The 22,174-nt window shown below is 40.9% G+C and overlaps 1 protein-coding gene across 1 annotated transcript in view; it reads right to left on the reverse strand.

Annotated features, from left to right (window-relative positions):
* Nucleotides 1–4,840, reverse strand: part of LOC136883187 (general odorant-binding protein 28a) — a 150,006-nt gene extending 145,166 nt beyond the window's left edge. The window contains exon 1 of the mRNA XM_067155374.2: nt 4,606–4,840. Coding sequence (XP_067011475.1) covers nt 4,606–4,773 — 168 coding nt within the window. The 5' untranslated portion in view covers nt 4,774–4,840. The remainder of the gene's footprint in view (nt 1–4,605) is intronic.
* Between the last annotated feature and the right edge of the window lie 17,334 nt (nt 4,841–22,174).

Here is a 22,174-nt window from a genome sequence, read left to right on the forward strand (position 1 = left end):
ATCTTCTTTTTTTGCTATGGGCTTTACGTCGCACCGACACAGAAAGGTCTTATGGCGGCGATGGGATATGAAAAGTCTGGGAGTTGGAAGGAAGCGGCCGTGGCCTTAATTAAGGTACAGCCCCAGCATTTGCCTGGTGTGAAAATGGGAAACCACGGAAAACCATTTTCAGGGCTGCCTATAGTGGGATTCGAACCTACTATCTCCCGGATGCAAGCTCATAGCCGCGCGCCTCTACGCTCACGGCCAACTCGCCCGGTCTATTATCTTCTCACCAAGCGTCGCGCCCCATGGAACGCCTCTATATCGACTACGTCGGACCCTTCCCCCAATCAAAGGGGAACGCCAACAAATTCATTCTAATGTGTGTAGATGGTTTCATTACATTTTCCTGGTTATTTCCAGTTAAGCCGGCTACCGCTCAGTCCACCATTTCTTGTTTAAATACCATATTTGCTTCCTTTGGTCCGTGTCAGTAATTAGTTTCTGATAATGCTAAGGCATTTACATACAATCTCGTCCCTAAATTCTGTTTTGACCTGTCTATATCACATGTAACTACATCGGCGTATTATCCTCAACCATCTCTGGCTGACCGGGTCAATCGTAATCTTAGATCAGTTCTCATTGCATATCATCATGGTGATCATTCCAGGTGGGATACGTCTCTGCATTGGTTGGCCTTCGCTTTGAATTCGGCGGTTCATGAGTCCCTTAAGTTTACTTCATCTTCTCTGATGTATAAATTTGTGCGTAACACGCCGCTCTCTAACCATTGGTCACCTAATGATATTCTACCACAGACAATAGATCCCGATAATATTACAGATCTGTGGAAGAAGGCTAAGGCCAATCTTAAAGTTTCCCATGAAAAGGTTAGGGAAAGGTGTGATCGTGGACGGAGGCCCACCAGTTTAAAAGTAGGAGATCAAGTCATGGTTGTGGGCAAGCTTGTCCCCAGATTTCATTGGCCGTGCATAATATTGGATTTTCTGACACCGGTTACCTTATTAGTAAGCAATCCAGCCACAAAGAGGATCTTTAGAGTTCATCTGTCTCAGGTGAAACCTGTGTAATGTCATTGTTAACTTAACCATCAACGTTTAGCAGCAGTTTGAAGGTTATATTTTTTGGCCGGCCTTCTGCCCCAAATTATTTGAATTTGTGATGTATTATCTGTATGTACGATCTTCCCCTCTGGTTTTTCTGCTGTCAGTCCCTTTGTGGCCATTACTAAGCCCCTGTCTCCTGCATATCCACACCATTGGCATACAAATACCTTCCACGCTGCCCGCCCCTCAGCATCACCAATAAAGATCGCACCCTCTATTCTCAAGTCTACAACAACACCTTTCTATCGTCGAGATCTTACGGTTTCAGTGCCCCCGCAGCCGTTTGCCGCCGTACTACCACAGAAGTTGGGGTACGGGCCCACTCCACTCCCGTGAAGTGTCCTTGTGCCCGACGCGCCGGAGTCCATCTCCCGGCAAAGGCTGAAGTGCGGTACCCCCACCGCCAACTCATCTGGGGACTGTAGATATACTTCTAATCTGCGGCGTCCTTCACCACGACTACCCTTCTCATAGTACCGGGAGAGGTGTATCTGAGGGTACTTGAGGGGTCCGGGCGACCTCAACTGGACATCGGCAGCGGCGGCAGGACTCGCCGTCAAACGTACCAACATGTATTTCAAATTCTACGATAACAAGGACACTCTAAAGCTGGAGTTTAACAAGTTTCCACCCATCCACAAAAGAAAACTTAGAAAATTTTCATCAACAAGAAATACTTTTTTTTTTCAAAATTCTTCCCCGTCACGCCCCTGGAAGGACATTTGGGGGGGGGGTGTCTGTACCGGTAGGTACTCATCTACGCCGCACATTTAAATCTTGCGTCTAAAGGAACTCCGCTACTGGAGGAACTGTGAACTTGAAACTAGACTTACTTAAACCTTTGATCACATGTCACCACTGAAATCTGATGGAATTTTGTTATTGTGAAGTTTCCTGTACTGTGAGAATTTCTACTTGTTTTGTTTGCCCTTCATAGGGAAGTTTGGACATTCTTCCATAGATGTCACTGCAAAACATCTATGATCATGCACCCTGCTGCGAAGTGAAAGAACTTTTGATTTAAAGAAGTTTGGTATTCATAATTTTTTTTTACTAATTGATGTTCATTTATTTTTGGGTTGGCAATATTGATATTTTCTTTCCGCCAGTTTTGAATCTAGCCAATCCCAAATTTCTGTAATTAATTTTCAACCTATCACAGCCTTCTTCTTCGATTTTGAGTGTAGCCTTTAAATTAACCAATAAATTGAGGGGGTGTGGCTGGTTTATTCGTGAAAGGTCTCGAACTTTCCCCGAGGGTTTATAAACTGCGGATTTTCACGTCTCTTGGCCAATTGACCGTCATCTAACCTACTGTGTGTGTGTCAAGCAGGAGGCGGGAGGCGCCTCTTCCATCAGGCAGCAGTACACCGACAAGGTAATGGCAACATAACCTTTATTTCTTGCTTGCTCCGCAGCTTAACCTGAGGGAAAGGTCCGAATCTTTAACTATGTAACCTAGTTTTCCTACAGATGTAACTACTGCCGGCTAATGTAAAAACTTAAAATCTTTAGCGGTAAATCGGGGATAGAGAGTGATGTACCCTCTCGAGCTCCTCTTTATATTGGTTTGAGGTGATTACGTTTTGTAACTGGTTTTCTTCCCTTTCGTAATGTCTTAATTTATTCTTATACGATCACCTCCATAGTTTGGGAATAGCCCCTGTTTCTTCGGCCTAGTGCCCTTTAGGTTTTAAGTGTTCATATCTAGGAGTGGAAGCATTCGTCTCCTTTCACTTTGTGTTCGGGCCATTTTGTTATTCCTTTTTACACGAAGGTCCTATAGGTTGGGTACGAAATAGTCCTGTTTCAGTTTGTAAGTTGGGCCATGGAAGGCGAAAAGGTGTAAGATGTTTTTGGTGTTGCCTTGAGTAGGCTTGAAAAATGAGAGCCTGTTAGCTCTGTTCCAAAGTAAGATAACTGTATGCCTCTTGAAGGCTAGATGTTGCATCTTGGGAGCAAGTGCTCCATGAATTTAGGGGATTTCTGCCCTTTGAACAAATTTATGCTCGTATGTAAAATTTGAGCTGAGAGCTCAAAAATTTTAAAACTAGGGGCTTGTAGTCCAAGGGTGTTAAAGTTCTGAAATCTTGGATTTTTCTAAGTCTTGTACCTGAAATGTCATTGTTATCTCACTAAGTGAAAAGTTGTTAAGTTTGTTGTTTTTCTAAAATATAACCTTCAATTTAAGTTTTTAAATTCTTTTCTTGACATTGTAGTTAGACCCATTCATCCCGGCACCTTCATTCATCTCTTCTGCACCACGGGTAACTCCGTAATAATAATAATAATAATATTAATAATAATAATAATAATAATAATAATAATAATAATAATAATAATAACCAACTACCACTGTTGGCGGAATGGGAGCGGTTCTGTGACGAGATAGGTCAATGTGGGGTACCAATAAATATTTTATTCATACCAGTGGCAAAAGGAACGGAAACCTTAGCATAGAAAATGAGATGGTCGACCCACAACAACAAAGGTCGTCAAAAGATAATCTTTGGGACACCACAACGCTCAAGGTATACCAAAGTTATTTCACTGGTGGTGACTTGTCGGACCACGGAAAGACTTGCGGTCAATGCCTCGTTGGGTGAAACCTAGTATATCAGATTTTATCATTCACCAATCAGCAGAGCCAGTGGACGCCACGGCGGGCTACCCGAGAGGGGTGTCCGTGGTAAGTACAATTTTTTTTTGATTTAAAAAGAAGAAAGGAAAAGGGAAAGGTAAAGAATGAGAGAGAACGCACAACTGAACAAATGTAAGAAGAGGAGAATGGTTTTAAAACAAGTTGTATTTTAAACTTCAAATAACTAGAATAAGCAGGGTACAACAAGCAAAGAGGGGGGAATTACAAACTTTAGATAAGGGCTCAGCCCGTTTGACAACCAAGACACAATCAAGAGTAATAATTATTAAGATTTCTTGGGATCTGTTATTATGACTTTCAAGAAAAGCCCAAGAGCAAGGTTCGACAGGGAAAACTTTATTCAACACCTATATATAGTACACAAATACTTTAATTAAGAAACAACGCCACTAAATCTTTATATAAACAATGATTTAAGGCCACCCTTACAATCTCGATTTTGCACCCAAAGGAGGGCAGGAAGGTTATAGCGCATCGGATGACAAGAATTTTTAGTACTCAATATCCGAAAGGAAGAAAAGGAAAGAAAAAGAAAGCGAAGTAAGGAGGGAAGAAAAAAAAAAGGGATGAAGAGGGGGGGGGATCCTTCCAGGCTGCTTAGACGCTATCACGTTGGCAATGTAAACGATCACTCGGATCAGTGAAAAGTTCAAGGTGTGGCAACACTACTCTCACTTGTCCAAACACAGTTGATTCTGGCGTATGAGGTTGATAAAAGGTTCCAGTCTGAAGGACTTAGTTAGAATTGAAACCACGAAACCCCATATAATTTTACATTCAAAGTTCAAATCTTGATATTGAAAGATATAAGAGGTTGTAACTTTTGCTCACCCAGTCTGTTGATAAATCAATGCAGCAATTCACAAATAAAAGTAGGTAAAACGTCCCAACGGACCAGCCGTTGGAGAACAGTTCCGCTCTCTCCACTCGAGTTGTTTTCCAACTGAATGTCTGACCGCCGAGAGTAAGGAATAGCTTGCTTATATAGGTGGTGAACATATTCGAGAAGTTACTCGATGAAAAATACGTAGGTGTGACGTCACAACGAGGAAGCAGCAGTGTGAGATAGCAGGCCATTTAGTGAACAGCTGGGCGAGCAAGCAGAAGAATGCGGCAGAAGGTAAGACGTAATAGCGCGGACGTAACATATTCCCACCACTCGGCGAATCCGAAGGATGGGGGAGATGACGATGATGATCCAGAGGTGGAGAAGAAATTCCCATGATGACCACGGAGGATACCATCGCCGGAACTCGTAGAACGATGAAGCAGAAACGGAAAGCAAAAACCAAACAGGCATAAGCAGCGAAAAATAAAAGGAAAAGGGAAGAAAGGGAAAAGGGATGGAAGGAAAGAGAGAGAGAAGAAGGGAAAACAAAGATGGTAGAAAGTAGAAAGGAAGAGAAAGGTGATATGGAGGGAAATAGAGAGTTACAAAAAATAGACATATATATATATTAATAAAAAAAGGAGTGGCCTTAATATATATATATGGAGAGAGAGATACAATAAAAATAAGTATTTTTGAACAATATACGTAATTTAAAGTAAAGTTTCCCATACGAGAAATAAAAAAGGGAATGTAAAACCCCTAAAATTTATATATGGGAGAGTCAGACATAGGGGGAGGGTGAGTGGAGAGAGCAGAATTGAGTGAGCAAAAGGAAAGAGAAAAAGAAAATACAAGTATAGAAAACCCAAAATGGACAAATGAGAGAAGATAAAAAACCTAACCAAAAGGAACAACAAAGGCAGCCTGGAAGAAGTCTCTATCCCTAACCCTCAGGAAAGGAAGGAGGGAAAAATTTCTTCATCTGAGAAAAATGAGCTTTTTTAACTTCAGTAGGAGTGTCAAGGGATTGGAGGAGGGCAGTGGTCGGAGAGGGAAAAGAGAGGATACGGAAAGGACCAATCCAGCGAGGGGAAAGCTTTGCAGATAAATTTTGAGAAGTAGAACTAATGGGATGATTCTTTAAGAGTACAAAATCAGAAACTTGAAAAGATGGGGAACGGACTCGGGAATTACAAGCCTTACGATGAAGATCTCTGGCGTGAAGAAGTTGTTGAAGGGCTTGATTCAGTTGAGTATCAGTGAGGAGATGAGAGGGGGTATCCAATAATGAGGATAAATTCCAAGATAAAGAAAGGGGTGTGTGTAACTCTCTGCCAAGAAACAACTTGGCAGGAGTAAAGGATGTCGATGAATTAATAGTAGTATTTAATGCCAAAACAAAATGGGGGAGTTCGGAATCCCAAGACTTATGGTCAGTAGAATGAAAAATAGAAAGAAAAGTTTTGAGATTTCGATGGTAACGTTCTACAATGTTACCCTGAGGATGATAGGGGGAAGTAAAAACTTTCTTGATACCGTAAGAGAAACAAAAATTATAAAAGGCCTTAGAAGTAAAAATAGAAGCGTTGTCGGAAATTAATACTTTAGGAAGACCAATGATGGGAAAAATCTGAGTGGATAATAAATTAATAATTATTTGGGAAGAAATATTTCGTAACGGACGAACAATAAGAAACTTGGAGAAACCGTCGAGCAAAGTGAATATATAAGCATTAGCTTTTGAGGATTTTACTAACGGGCCAACAATATCAATATAGAATTTTTCAGCGGAATAAGTGGCAGGAGAAGCGGCATAGGTCCCATAGGGTTGGTGGTTGAGTGGCTTATGTTTTTGACAAGAATCACATAAACGAACCCAAGAATATATGTCTTTTCTCATCTGTGGCAAAAAAAATAAAGAGGCAAGACGAGCATAAGTTTTGGCCATTCCAAAGTGGCCCCCAACAGGGGAACCATGGAAATACTGAAAAATCATAGGACGTAAATTTGAAGGAAGAACGAGGCGAGAAATAGCACGTGGAGTAGGTTTAAAAATTAGCATACGATTCTGCAAACGAAAAGGACCAGAATAATTTGGGAGAGAAAGGTCTTGAATGAGCTGTTGACAATACGGATCTTGTTTCTGATGGTCCAGACAGGACTGAAAGGAAAGGGGAAAATTAGTAAGGGAGGAAATAGAGGTAATAGCATTAACAGGCAAAGCATCAATTTCAGAGTCATGGGATTGAGTATCTTCAAAAAGGCGGGGTAAAGCATCAGCAACTGAATTATGAAAACCCGATACAAACTTAAGCGAAAATTTAAAACGAGATAACCGAAGGAGCCAACGACCAGTACGACCTATTTTAGGAGCATTATGAAGCAACCAGGATAATGCTTGATTATCGGTCTGTACTACAAATTCGCGATGGTCCAAGTATTCGGCAAAATGTTCAATAGCCAAAAGAAGCCCCAGAGCTTCTCTTTCGTAGACAGAATATTTTCGTTCTGCAGGAGATAAAAGACGACTAAAATAGGCAATGGGTAAGGTTTGGCCATTACAAGTTTGTTGTAAAACAGCGCCAAGAGCGACGTCAGAGGCATCAGTTGAAAGTTCAAAGGGAAGGGAAAAATCGGGGATTTGCAAGAGGGGGGCATGAGAAAGTTTGGATTTTAAGGTATCAAAAGCAACTTGTTGAGAATTAGTCCAATGAAATTTAACGCCTTTTCTTTTAAGGAGATTTAATGGTTCCGAAATTTGAGAAAAATTAGGAATGTATTTGGCATAAAAGCCCACCATGCCTAAAAAGGAGCGCAATTGTTTCAAATTCTGAGGAGGGGGAATTTTATGAATGGCGGAAACACGGTCAGGATCAACAGCGACACCCTGTGAGCTGAGGATATGACCAAGAAATTTGATAGATGTTTGAGCGACAAGAACCTTGGAAGGGTTAACAGTCAAGCCAACGGAACGAAGACGTGTAAGAACTTCACGGACATGCAGTAAGTGAGATTCGAAATCAGGAGAATAAACAAGGATATCGTCAATAAAAGGAAACAAATATTTGTACTTAAGATCGGAAAATAAAGAATCAACAAAACGCTGCATGATTTGAGATCCAAGATTTAACCCAAATGGAACTTTTTTGAACTGATATAAACCAGTAGGCGTAATAAACGCAGTGTAGCGAGAGCTAACATCATCAAGGGGAATCTGATTGTAAGCGGAGTTGAAGTCAAAAATAGTAAAATAATGAGAATTAGAAAAATGTTGGAAAGCGGATTGTAATTTAGGCATCGGATAGGCATCATACAGTATACGGGCGTTTAATTTTCTATAATCGACTATAAATCGAAAGGAGCCATCAGGTTTATTAACAATGAAGGCAGGAGAGGCATAATTGGAAGATGAAGGAATGATAGTGCCATCACGAAGCATCTTATCAATTAATTCATTAAGAATCTTCATCCTAGGAGGGCTAAGAAAATACGGAGAGGAGCGAACCGGAGTAGTGTCAGTCAAATCGATATGGGCTGTGAAGTTCTTAACAGTCCCTAAATTAGGGGTAATCACATCAGAAAATTCCTGGAGGAGAGATTGTACCTGATCAGAATGAATAGAATTAATTGCGAGGGAGGAAGACTGATGGGAAAAGGGATAATCAAAAGGGTTTATCAACGGAACAGATTTGGATGAAAAATGAAAAGAAACCTGGGAATGAACGGAATCAAGAATGAGACCAGTGTGAGAAAAAAAATCAAACCCTAAGATGAGAGGAGACGATAAATGCTCAACCACAAGAAAAGTAAAAGGCCAGGAAAAATATTGCATTTTAATGTTTAGAGATATAGTGCCAAGGACATGAAGAGGTTGGTTTGATGCGGAAATACATTGCCGAGAAGATGGAGTATACTGCAAATGAGGAAAATTGGCTTTTAAGGATTCAAAAAATGACAAACTAATAAGGGATACGGCAGCACCTGAATCTAAGAGAGCAACTGATGGCAAATTATTCACAGTTATCAACACATGAGAAGTACAAGGAAGAAAAGAAGCACTAGAAGAAAACGGAGGAACATTTTCAGGAGGAGAAAAAGTAAGTGAAGGCAGGTTTTCCCCAATAATACGACGACTGCCTAACGACGTGGGTGGAAGGCGTTTCCCGAAAGTGAGGCAGTACAATACTTAGAAATATGTCCCTGACCTTTGCAACGAAAGCATGTTATAGTTGAACGATTTGTTGATGAAGAAGGAGAGACAGAAGGCGAAGGTAACGAAATAGGTAAAGGAGGGGGTACGATACCAGGTGGGGGAATAGATGAATAATATGAAAGATCTCCTAAGGAATTAATGACATGAGACTGAGCCAAATTGTATAACTGAAGCATGGTAGTGGGGGGGTTAAGTGCATCGAGGAGCTGACGAAAGGAAGGAGCAGCATAAAAACGGACAATTGAAATTAATTCAGAAGTATTACAAGCAATGTTCAATACATCACTATAGGTAGTAATAGAATCAAGATAGTCATGTGTAGATTCAGTAGGTAGTTGGTGGCGACGGACAAAGTCAGTGCTTAATTTGTAACGAATCTCATAGGGCAAAAAATAATTATGTATGATAGTCCGTAAGTGAAACCATGAAGAAAAATTAGACATATTATCAAGCCAAAATTTTGAAAAGAAACCAGTAGTTTTAGCTGACAAAAGACCAATTAATTGAGGAAAGGAAGCAAGTGTAATATTTAAAAATTTTCTCACAGAGAAAAGCCAAATGGTCAAGGTGCGAGGATCAGTAGCTTGTAGCTGAGGTACAAGAAGCAATGATTGCTTAACTATCTGAATATTAAGTGCACTGTCAACAGAAGTAAGATGGGGGGAGGAAGAAAAATGGGTTGGTGATGGAAACATTGCATGTTGTTCGACGACTGGAGGAGATTTTATGTCATCAGAAGAATGCATTAGTGAATCCGAAGAAGGAGAGAAAGAAATCAAATCCCCGATAAGAGGGGTCGGTAAGGACAGATTATGATACGAGGGAAGTGGTGAAGAATTAGAACTGTCACCCAGAGGAAAGTTATCCGAAAAACATGCCATAACGATAAGGAAAAGAAAAACAGAGCGTATAATTAACGGAAAAGATTGTCTGCTACCATTTGTGACGAGATAGGTCAATGTGGGGTACCAATAAATATTTTATTCATACCAGTGGCAAAAGGAACGGAAACCTTAGCATAGAAAATGAGATGGTCGACCCACAACAACAAAGATCGTCAAAAGATAATCTTTGGGACACCACAACGCTCAAGGTATACCAAAGTTATTTCACTGGTGGTGACTTGTCGGACCACGGAAAGACTTGCGGTCATTGCCTCGTTGGGTGAAACCTAGTATATCAGATTTTATCATTCACCAATCAGCAGAGCCAGTGGACGCCACGGCGGGCTACCCGAGAGGGGTGTCCGTGGTAAGTACATTTTTTTTTTGATTTAAAAAGAAGAAAGGAAAAGGGAAAGGTAAAGAATGAGAGAGAACGCACAACTGAACAAATGTAAGAAGAGGAGAATGGTTTTAAAACAAGTTGTATTTTAAACTTCAAATAACTAGAATAAGCAGGGTACAACAAGCAAAGAGGGGGGAATTACAAACTTTAGATAAGGGCTCAGCCCGTTTGACAACCAAGACACAATCAAGAGTAATAATTATTAAGATTTCTTGGGATCTGTTATTATGACTTTCAAGAAAAGCCCAAGAGCAAGGTTCGACAGGGAAAACTTTAATCAACACCTATATATAGTACACAAATACTTTAATTAAGAAACAAAGCCACTAAATCTTTATATAAACAATGATTTAAGGCCACCCTTACAATCTCGATTTTGCACCCAAAGGAGGGCAGGAAGGTTATAGCGCATCGGATGACAAGAATTTTTAGTACTCAATATCCGAAAGGAAGAAAAGGAAAGAAAAAGAAAGCGAAGTAAGGAGGGAAGAAAAAAAAAGGGATGAAGAGGGGGGGATCCTTCCAGGCTGCTTAGACGCTATCACGTTGGCAATGTAAACGATCACTCGGATCAGTGAAAAGTTCAAGGTGTGGCAACACTACTCTCACTTGTCCAAACACAGTTGATTCTGGCGTATGAGGTTGATAAAAGGTTCCAGTCTGAAGGACTTAGTTAGAATTGAAACCACGAAACCCCATATAATTTAACATTCAAAGTTCAAATCTTGATATTGAAAGATATAAAAGGTTGTAACTTTTGCTCACCCAGTCTGTTGATAAATCAATGCAGCAATTCACAAATAAAAGTAGGTAAAACGTCCCAACGGACCAGCCGTTGGAGAACAGTTCCGCTCTCTCCACTCGAGTTGTTTTCCAACTGAATGTCTGACCGCCGAGAGTAAGGAATAGCTTGCTTATATAGGTGGTGAACATATTCGAGAAGTTACTCGATGAAAAATACGTAGGTGTGACGTCACAACGAGGAAGCAGCAGTGTGAGATAGCAGGCCAGTTAGTGAACAGCTGGGCGAGCAAGCAGAAGAATGCGGCAGAAGGTAAGACGTAATAGCGCGGTCGTAACAGTTCCCATAGCCTCGCTTTCCCCTCCACGGGTGATACCACTCTCAGTCCCGATCAGAGGCAGATATGTGAGTGGGCGATGGCTGTACTCGCGAAGGGCCGAACCTCGGTATCGTTTCTGGCTTCCGACCGGGTTGGACCCAAAGCAGATTGATCAGTTGCTCCCGAGATAGGGAGAGAAGCAAGAACCTGGTATTTGTTCTTAACAGTTACAGGCTCTCCCGCAGTTTTGGCCTTTTCCTGTTTAGGAACCATTTTGCTCACAACGTTTCTTTTGCCATTATATGGAATGTGCCATGGTGGATACTTAGCAGCTATACCATTCAGTTCTATCTCCAACTTTCGTGTTGTAATCGCGCGTTAGTGCCATCCTGTCCTATCTTATCCTATCCTTGCTGGTGAACCTGACTACGATGTCACTCAGTTATTCATAAAACTTCTCAACTTCATCCTCATCTGCACCCTCACATGCTGAATAGACTGAGACAATTCTCGTCCTAATTCCTCCAACTGCGTAATCTACCCACATCATTCGCTCATTTACGTGCCTAACAGAAACTATGTTGCGTACCTCGACACAGTGCCCTTCCCTGCCAAGAATACTTTACATTCTTCCTAGTCATATATTCTTGGATTTAATTAAATATAGCATCTATTTTGCTCTCAGCGATGAGAATGCATATTAAGTTCATTCAGAAAGCTACCGATATCTATTTTGTTTTGTTTTTTGCTGATTTTCTTGGAGAACTTAACATAATATAGAATTTTACTGGAATGTGATGTGATTTGGCTGGTAGCAACATAAACAATATTATTTTATTTTAAATTTCCTAACAGAACAAAGGAGCACTCTGTGTATCAAAGAAAAGCAGAGGAAGGATCAAGACTACTTTGCAGTAGCACCGAGCACTCCTGTGTGCCAGACAAGTGCAGACAAAGTGTCCGTACCGGTAAACCGGAGTTTTCAAACCTATATTGAAAAGGCTATGAGCTCGTAACGAATGTCCCAAAATACAACGAGATAAAAAGTATGTTATATCGACACAGGAGGCAGTCTCTTGGAACTGAACAAAACCCTAAATCCAGTTATGAAATTAACTGAAAATTTGTTGAGATTGCCGAATGGTTCCAGTTTTCTAGTTGCTGAAAGAATTCTTGATCAGAATAAGAAAATCATGGTTTTCGGGGCGTGAAGATTCAATGAGGCTGTTACAACAGCAAGGCACCTTCAGGAGTTGTATCAAACAATTCTGGCAGCTGTACACCATCCACGTGGACGTAGGTAGCGAAACAAACGTCTACCCTGCTCTTCATGCAAGACTGAGACTACCTAGTTTCAAATGCTTATTGGAACCCTTCGATAGTGAAAGTTGATTTTGAAGTTGCGATGAAATCAGCCATTCAACGTGTGCTACCGTAGACAACTGTCTACGGATGCGCCTTCCACTTCAGCCAGTGTCTGTGGCGGCAAATCCAGTCCTTGGGTCTTCGAGCAGACTATTTAGGAAATGAGGAGGTGAGGATGACATGCCGACAATGTGCTGCGTTAGTACATATTCCCTTAGTTCACTTGGATGATGCTTGGCTTATCATCATGGATAGCGCTCCTGGAGGAAACGACAAACTCACACAGTTCTTGGACTATATGGTGGAGCAGTGGATGGATAACCCAAGGATGCCTCGGCAGTTATGGAACGTTCACTGGCAGCGACACCGGACCAATAATGTTATGGAGGGGTGGAATTCTAAGCTGATCGCCTCCATAGGGAGGATGAAACCAAACTTCTTTCTTTTAGTCCAAAAATTGAAAGAAACCGCGATGGAGGTCTCATTTATCCTCATGTCACATGAACTAGGAGGAGTTGGCACGAAGAGAAAGAAAAAGTACACCAAACTGGACACAAGGATTAATAACATTCTTACTCGCTTTGACCATGAAGGAGATTTGCAAAGATGTTTGAATACCTTGAGTTATGTAAACAAACTAGAATGAGTGTGAATGGCAGCGGAAAAACAAATCGTTATTCCATTATTGTATTAATTTGATTTCAGATTTTTCTAATTGTATATAGGATATCTATTGTAAAACTTTGGTGACAAAGCAATTTTACTGAGAAAATAAAATTTAAAATGTGACTAACGATTGTAAGTCTTTGCTGACAAAGCAGTTATGCAGAAAAACTTCTTTTAGAAAAAGACAAGAAAACGGTGGCTATTCAAAGCCCAACCGGAAACCTCCCTGTGGTAGTAGCTGGAAACTAGGCTCTCGCATATACCGTATATATTGTTCCGGGGTATTTGTGGAACGGAGAGAGAGGTAAAAGAAGGTGCGAGCCTGAATGGGCCTAACCACAACATCAAGAATTAAATTAAAACTTTAATTAAGGTTATATTTCTTTAGAATTTCAAAAATTAACAAATAACAACATGACATGTACAATTAGTAATCTTGAAACAAGACTTGCAAAAATCCAAGTTTTAGAACTTAAACAATTATGGGCTTCAAGCGCTTAGTTTAAACATTTCTGAGCTACAGCTCAAATTTACGATTCAAAATGAGAAATAATTTAGTCAAAGGCAGAAATCCCCTAATTCAAGAGCACTTGCTCCTTAAGTTACAATGTCTAGCCTTCCAGAGGCACCCTTCACTATTACAAAATATTGAAAAGAGCTAACAGGCTTTCAGTTTCTTCAAGCCCACTCAAGGCAACATTACATCAAAATCTTACAATCTCTGGCCTTTCAAGGCACGAATTACAAAAGGGAATAATCTTACACAGGGGTATCTAGTACCCAACCTACTGGGCCTTTGCCAAAATAGAACAGGTAAAATGAATGGCCCGAACACAAAATGAATGGAGGCGTACCCTGCACTCCAGATAATGAAATATAAAATCCTACAGGGGTCTTGGCCGATGAAACTGGGGCTATTCCCACACTACTGAGGTAGCTCGGATGGAAATAACTTTAATACATTAGAGAAACGAAAGGTTGCGAAAACGTAGCCACCTCAAACCAAGATGAAGGGGAGTTCGAGAGGGTAACTCACTCTCTATCCCCGATTTACAGTTAAAGATTTTATGAAATCTTTACATTAGCCGAAAGAAGATTTACATTTTAGAAAAGTATTGTTACATAATTAAAGTTTCGGACCTTCCCCTCGGATTGATTATCGGATACAGCAAGAAAGATAGAATTTATGTAGCCATTACCTTGTAGATGTCCTGCTGGCCTACGAACACAAAACACACACTCAGAAAGACGACGATCAATTGGCAAGGAAACTCGAAAAGCCGCAGGGAAGGTTCGAGAGCATTCAGGACACACCCTCTCAAATTTTATTGGCGAATTCAAAGTGAACAAGAAATGCGGGATAGGTTGAACATTAATTACAAAAATTTATGATTGGCTAAATTCAAACCTGGCGGAAAGAAAAAGAAGTATTGCCAACCCCAAAATAAATTAACATAGAGTCAGTTATGGACAACCTAGAAATACAAAACTTCTTTAAGTTCTTTCACCTTGCACCAGAGTGCATGATCATAGTTTTTGGTAGTGTGGAAAAATGTCCAAACTTCTTGATATATAACGAAACGAAACAAGGAGAAATTCAGTCAGTTTAGGAAATTTCACAATAACAAAATTACGTAATATTTCAGTGGTGACATCTTCCGATTAAAGTTCCAAGTTCAGGTATTATTAGTTTCGCCTTTTGTTCGATAGGGGAGATTATAAAGGCGTTGAGGTGTACCTCCCGGTACAGACATAATAATAGTGTTGTCTGTACATTGCTCAAAATTTGAAAAGAACGGTATTTCTGTATCGGTCATGTCCACAGTAACATGGAAATGCACTAAAAATAAAATTCATGAAACTCAATCGTCAAAAGTTAGCAGTGTTTCGCAGAGAGTGCGGCATGGGCTCATCAGTTGCATACCGCACCTTCTCCAAGACACTGGCCCGCTAGCCGCACTCTGGGCGAAACACTGCTAACTTTTGACGATTGAGTTTCATGAATTTTATTTTCAGCTATCTCAATCGGAAGCCATATTTTGGTCATGGAAATGCACTTTTTAATTTTCCGTCATGTCTGTCCGTCTATCTGTCTGTACGCACATCACGAGAAAATGGCTGAAGATGATTTAATCAAAATCTGTATGTAAAGTCGGAGAATAAGTAACTACAGTCTAGGCTATAAATATTTGTATTCATGCTGTGTGAAATGGTAGTTTAGGGGAAGGCACCTGATATTTTAATTTTTAAATACCTTTTTCTTGTCCTATCGAAAAGTACTACATAATAAAATTCATAGAGAATACAATTCCCGATCATGTATGTTTAATTCAGTTTTACCGTACTGACTATGATAAGAGTGGTGGTGGTGGTGGTGGTGGTGGTGGTGGTGGTGGTGGTGGTGGTGGTGGTGGTGGTGGTGGTGGTGGTGGTGGTGTAACGGATCAAACCCCTTATATAGATATTTAACAATAACTGCACGCTGGACGCCAAGCTTCGAAATTATATGTAATTTGAAACCGAATTTAGGTACAAAAAGTACTAAACAAAATTTAATGAAACTATCCCGGTCGTGAGGTATAAGGATACTGACCATTAAATAACATGTGAAAAACATAGGGAACCTACTAAAAAGTCAATTATTTAATGATGTAAAAAGAAAAAAGTTCATGGTTCATGTTTGTGGGTTACTGTAGTCACGTCCTAGTTCGTGAACCATGTGGCCTAGTAAGTGGTCGTGAGAGTCGGGATACCAGTTGCTATGGAATGGAAGTGGGCATCTCGGACATATTCTGAGTCGTGGCCCTCCTTGTGCTCAGGCGGCTAGGACTATACAATTCACCGGTGGTCCATAACCCGTTAGAGGAGAGATCCTCACTTGGACTATGTGCAAGTAGGGCAGCATCCTGCTTCATGAATTTACCGAGCTCAGAACACTTTAAGCAAACCTCGGACCTATGGCAGTAATGGAGTCCCACTCCCATTTGAGAGGCGAGGGACTCCTTGGAAACAACTTGGCGAACGAAATGGAATTCGATGGGGAGCTATCAATATTAATGGGGCTTATGGAAGAAAGAAGGTAGAACTGGCTGAGTCAGCAAAGAGGATGCATCTGGATGTGCTAGGAGTAAGTGATATTAGGGTAAGGGGAGATAACGAGGAAGAGATAGGAGATTATAAAGTGTACTTGACGGGTGTTAGAAAGGGAAGAGCAGAGTCTGGGGTAGGGCTCTTTATCAGGAATACCATTGCACGCAACATAGTTTCTGTTAGGCACGTAAGTGAGCGAATGATGTGAGTAGATTTGTCAGTTGGAGGAATTAGGACAAGAATTGTGTCCGTGTATTCACCATGTGAGGGTGCAGATGAGGATGAAGTTGACAAGTTTTATGAAGCAATGAGTGACATCGTGGTCAGGGTCAACAGCAAGGATAGAATAGTGCTAATAGGCGATTTCAATGCGAGAGTTGGGAATAGAACTGAATGATACGAAAGGGTGATTTGTAAATGTGGGGAAGATATGGAAGCTAATGGGATTGGGAAGCGTTTGCTGGACTTCTGTGCTAGTATGGGTTTAGCTGTTACGAATACATTCTTCAAGCATAAGGCTATTCACTGCTACACATGGGAGGCTAGGGGTATATAGACTATATCTTAACAGACTTCGAATTCAGGAAATCTGTCAGGAATGTACGAGATTTTCACGGATTTTTCGATGATACAGACCACTATCTGATCTGTAGTGAACTAAGTACCTCTAGACCTAGGGTAGCGAAAGTGAAATCTGTCCGCAAACGAATAAGGGAAGAAAATCTCCAGGACGAGGAAATTAGACAGAAGTACATGGATATGATTAGTGAGAAGTTTCGAACAGTAGGTTCAGGATATAGAAAGTGAATGGGTGGCATACAGGGATGCTGTAGTGGAAACAGCAAGGGAATGTCTAGGAACAACTGTGTGTAAACTTGGCAAAAGGTGAACATCTTGGTGGAATGATGAAGTAAGAGCAGCCTGTAAACGTAAAAAGAAGGCTTATCAGAAATGGCTCCAAACAAGGACCGAGGCAGACGTAGATGAAAGAAACAGAGCGAAACAAATAGTTGTTGAATCCAAAAAGAAGTCATGGGAAGATTTTGGTAATAACCTGGAAAGACTAGGTCAAGCAGCAGGGAAGCCTTTCTGGACAGAATTAAAGAATATTAGGAAGGAAGGGAAAAAGGAAATGAACAGTGTTTTGAGTAATTCAGGTGAACTCATAATAGATCCCAGAGAATCACTGGAGAGGTGGAGGGAATATTTTGAACATCTTCTCATTGTAAAAGGAAATCATCCTGGTGGTGTTGCAAACAGCCAAGCTCATGGGGAGGAGGAAAATGATGTTGGTGAAATTATGCTTGAGTAAGTGGAAAGGATAGTAAAAAAACTCCATTGTCATAAGGAATAGATGAAATTCGACCTGAAATGGTGAAGTATAGTGGGAAGGCAGGGATGAAATGGCTTCATAGAGTAGTAAAATGAGCGTGGAGTGTTGGTAAGGTACCTTCAGATTGGATTGGACAAAAGCAGTAATTGCACCTATCTATAAGCAAGGGAACAGGAAGGATTGCAATAACTATCGAGGTATCTCATTGATTAGCATACCAGGCAAAGTATTCACTGGCATCTTGGACGGGAGGGTGCGATCAGTGGTTGAGAGGAAGTTGGATGAAAACCAGTGTGGTTTCAGACCATGAAAGGCTGTCAGGATCAGATTTTCAGTATGCGCCAGGTGATTGAAAAATGCTACGAGAAGAATAGGCAGATGTTTCGTAGATCTAGAGAAAGCATATGACAGGGTACCGAGGGAAAAGATGTTCACTATACTGGAAGACTATGGAATTAAAGGTAGATTATTAAAATCAATCAAAGGCATTTATGTTGACAATTGGGCTTCAGTGAGAATTGATGGTAGAATGAGTTCTTGGTTCAGGGTACTTACAGGGGTTAGACAAGGCTGTAATCTTTCACCTTTGCTGTTCGTAGTTTACATGGATCATCTGCTGAAAGGTATAAAATGGCAGGGAGGGATTCAGTTAGGTGGAAATGTAGTAAGCAGTTTGGCCTATGCTGACGACTTGGTCTTAATGGCAGATTGTGCCGAAAGCCTGCAGTCTAATATCTTGGAACTTGAAAATAGGTGCAATGAGTATGGTATGAAAATTAGCCTCTTGAAGACTAAATTGATGTCAGTGGGTAAGAAATTCAACAGAATTGAATGTCAGATTGGTGATACAAAGCTAGAACAGGTCGATAATTTCAAGTATTTAGGTTGTGTGTTCTCCCAGGATGGTAATACAGTAAGTGAGATTGAATCAAGGTGTCGTAAAGCTAATGCAGTGAGCTCGCAGTAGCGATCAGCAGTATTCTGTAAGAAGGAAGTCAGCTCCCAGACGAAACTATCTTTACATCGGTCTGTTTTCAGACCAACTTTGCTTTACGGGAGCGAAAGCTGGGTGGACTCAGGATATCTTATTCATAAGTTAGAAGTAACTGACATGAAAGTAGCAAGAATGATTGCTGGTACAAACAGGTGGGAACAATGGCAGGAGGGTACTCGGAATGAGGAGATAAAGGCTAATTTAGGAATGAACTCGATGGATGAAGCTGTACGTATAAACCGGCTTTGGTGATGGGGCCATGTGAGGCAAATGGAGGAGGGTAGTTTACCTAGGAGAATAATGGACTCTGTTATGGAGGGTAAGAGTAGTAGAGGGAGACCAAGACGACGATGGTTAGACTCTGTTTCTAACGATTTAAAGATAAGAGGTATAGAACTAAATGAGGCCACAACATTAGTTGCAAATCGGGGATTGTTTCGACGTTTAGTAAATTCTCAGAGGGTTGCAGACTGAACGCTGGAAGGCATAACAGTCTATAATGATAATGTATGTATGTAAGAAAAAAGTTTTGTTCCAAAAAAAGATGAAATTACGTAAAAACTAGTTTTTTACGAAAATAAAAAATTACTGACTGAGATTACAATTCAATACTACCCGCGCGGACTTGCGATATGCTCACCGGAGGTTGATCTTTACGTTGTCTGCTTCCGTGGTTGATCGTTGTCGTCCCTCTTCCACCATCATCATCCTTGGCCTCTGCTTCATGGAATGGATTCCACCCTGAATCTATCACTCCCTATTATGCTGAGTACCATAAACATAGTACCAGCCTTACAATGTGAAATTCCACATCGGAATTAATTGAATAGAAAGAACGGAAAACATCCAGTCCTTCTATATTATATGAACTTGTCTTTCTAAATAATCTGAGTAAGTCTCACAGAGCCGATAAGAAATGTTGAGTATAAGCACATCGTAAGCGATGCACTCAGATAGCAGAGTGACTCTCTAAAAGCCCGTGGAGTACCTGAGAATGGAGACTCAAGAAAGCTGGAGCAGAATGCAGAATCAGAATGATCTTCACCACGCCATGTAGATCTATATAAATCCTCTTCATGTTCCCACTTCCTCCCTTGTCACATGACATCTCGTTCGAACGAGAGCCGATATACGTCACCACCCTGTCGATATATAGATGAAGGGTCAGTCCTTGACAGAAAAAGCCCTCCTGATAGGAGCACGTGACATGGGGTAATTTAGCGTCCCAACAACGAAATTATGTATCTTCCTCTTGCTGCTGCGTACGTTTTCAAGAACTATCCAAAATTTACCTTCCTGGACTATTGCGAGACACCAAGTAGCCTGTTAGCGCAAGACCTGTCTTGACATTACCACGGAATAATCTAATATATTACAATTAAAATTATTTCTCGTCCTTACGTACAATTACATAAATGATGATGATGGACGTTAATAATGAATAAAATTACATATGATACATTATACATATATATACAATTAATTCGGGTGGGCAATCAAATTATGTAAATGTCGTGGCGACCACGATTATTACAGTGGTGGTGGTGGTGATTATTGTTTTAGGAGGAAGTACAACTAGGCAACCATCCTCTATATAATACTAATCAGAGAGAAAAAATGGATGGGGCCCGATACTTCGAAAAATGAAGTTACCGGCCTGAGAAGGACAAGGGCCACGAAGGGTATGCTTCCATACGTAATACTGTCGGGTTCATAAAAGAACAAGATTTGACCAAGGGAGATCGTAAAGGAAGAATAAGACAAGCGAGAGTCATGAAAGAAAGGAAGACTCCCTTTACGCTAGATGCCCCACTATCAGAGAGTCGGAAGAAAACTAAATGTGAAGCGTACAATATCAAAAGCTCATAAAATTACTCAACAATGACAATATATTGACTGTTTTTTTTTTGTGATATGCTTTGTCTCTTCTGTTGCCACTCATCTCCGATAGATGGGATTACTGCTGCGTACGGAGTATAGCCGTCTACGTGAATATTGGCGGGAAGTAGCTGGGGAGTTGGTGGTGATTATTGTTTTAACAGGAAGTACAACTAGGTGACCATCCTTTATTTAACACTAATCAGGGAGAAAAATGGAAAGGATCCGACACTGCGAAAAAGGAAGATACCAGCTAAAGGAAGACAAGAGCCACGAACGACTCTCTAGGCCTAGAAAGTTCTAATCCCGTCGGGGTTGGAATAGAACAAGATTTGACCAAGGAAAGTCGGATAGGATAGATGAAAGTGAGGAGCCTGGCACAAGTAAGTGGAATCAGTGCTAGGACTAAACTCAGTGCCCCGTGGTCGCTAACCCACGCTCCCAAGTTGAGAGCCTTTTACGACATGCAGGGAATAGCGTGGGTGTAATTCTACCGACCCCTCCACAGGGGAATGTGGAGTTAGATAACATTCTTCTTTAGCATGACTTTCCTCTGGTTCGTCGATTTTCTGGTACTACTGGCACGTAACATACTGGTTTATCATAGTACTCCACGCATTTGATTCCTACTCTGTGGCACTGATTGGAATGAGCAGTGTGCACACTTAAAAGAATAATGGCAGAGGAGTGTTCACGGCTGTCTGCGGTCTGGTCATTCCAGGTCGGGAATTTGGACTGTTAGATCGGCAGCATAGTACTGTTAAAAATGAGAAAATGTGCTGTTTTCTATCTGATCGAGTATTTCGTATGATAGCATTGCTTGTAACTGCGACATTTCTGTTGACTTCATTGTAATGACCTATGATAATTTCAGTTGGGAAATCCACAATGACAGTCTTTTTGAGGATGTAAAAAGGCAGGTAGAGAGTGAGTGTCTGTCATTATCATCAAACTGCCCAACTCCACTGACTGGCAGTAGGCAAGTGGGCCAGCCATCATAATGAAAACTTACCAAGTTCATTGTGACTGACAGTAGGCAAGAGGACCTGCCATTATAATTTCCTAACCAAGTCTTCACATGCGAAAATACGTATGGTGACTTTCCCGTCGCTTTTCTGAGTAACTTAAGAGCTATGCAGTTAAATATAATCTTATTCACAACCTGTGGAGTATTTAACATAGAATTCTGAATACAGTGTAGAATTCCGTTGCGAAGCACGGGTACATTAGCTAGTCATATCTAAATGTGTATCAGAATCTAATTACGCTGTGCCGGGGACTCCGAATTTAAGTTTGAATCCCTTTCAGAAAACAATTGATAATGTTTGGTAACAAAACACTCGAGTAGCGTTGCAAATCTTGGGCTAGGAAGACTTAGAAGTAAGAAGACGAGCTGCTCGACTAAGCGGGATGTTCCGAGCTGTCAGTGGTGAGATGGCGTAGAATGACATTAGTACACGAATAAGTTTGAATGGTGTTTTTAAAAGTAGGAAAGATCGCAATATGAAGATAAAGTTAGAATGGCGGCAAATATCCGTTTATAGTACGAGGAGTTAGGGAGTGCAATAATTTACCAAGGGAGATGTTGGCGGCGCATCCGGGAGAAAGTGGGTTCGAATCCCACTGTCGGCAGCCCTGAAGATGTTTTTGCGTGGTTTCCCATTTTCACATCAGGCAAATG

Source organism: Anabrus simplex, chromosome 11 (genome assembly GCF_040414725.1).
Source record: "Anabrus simplex isolate iqAnaSimp1 chromosome 11, ASM4041472v1, whole genome shotgun sequence".
Classification (NCBI taxonomy): domain Eukaryota; kingdom Metazoa; phylum Arthropoda; class Insecta; order Orthoptera; family Tettigoniidae; genus Anabrus; species Anabrus simplex.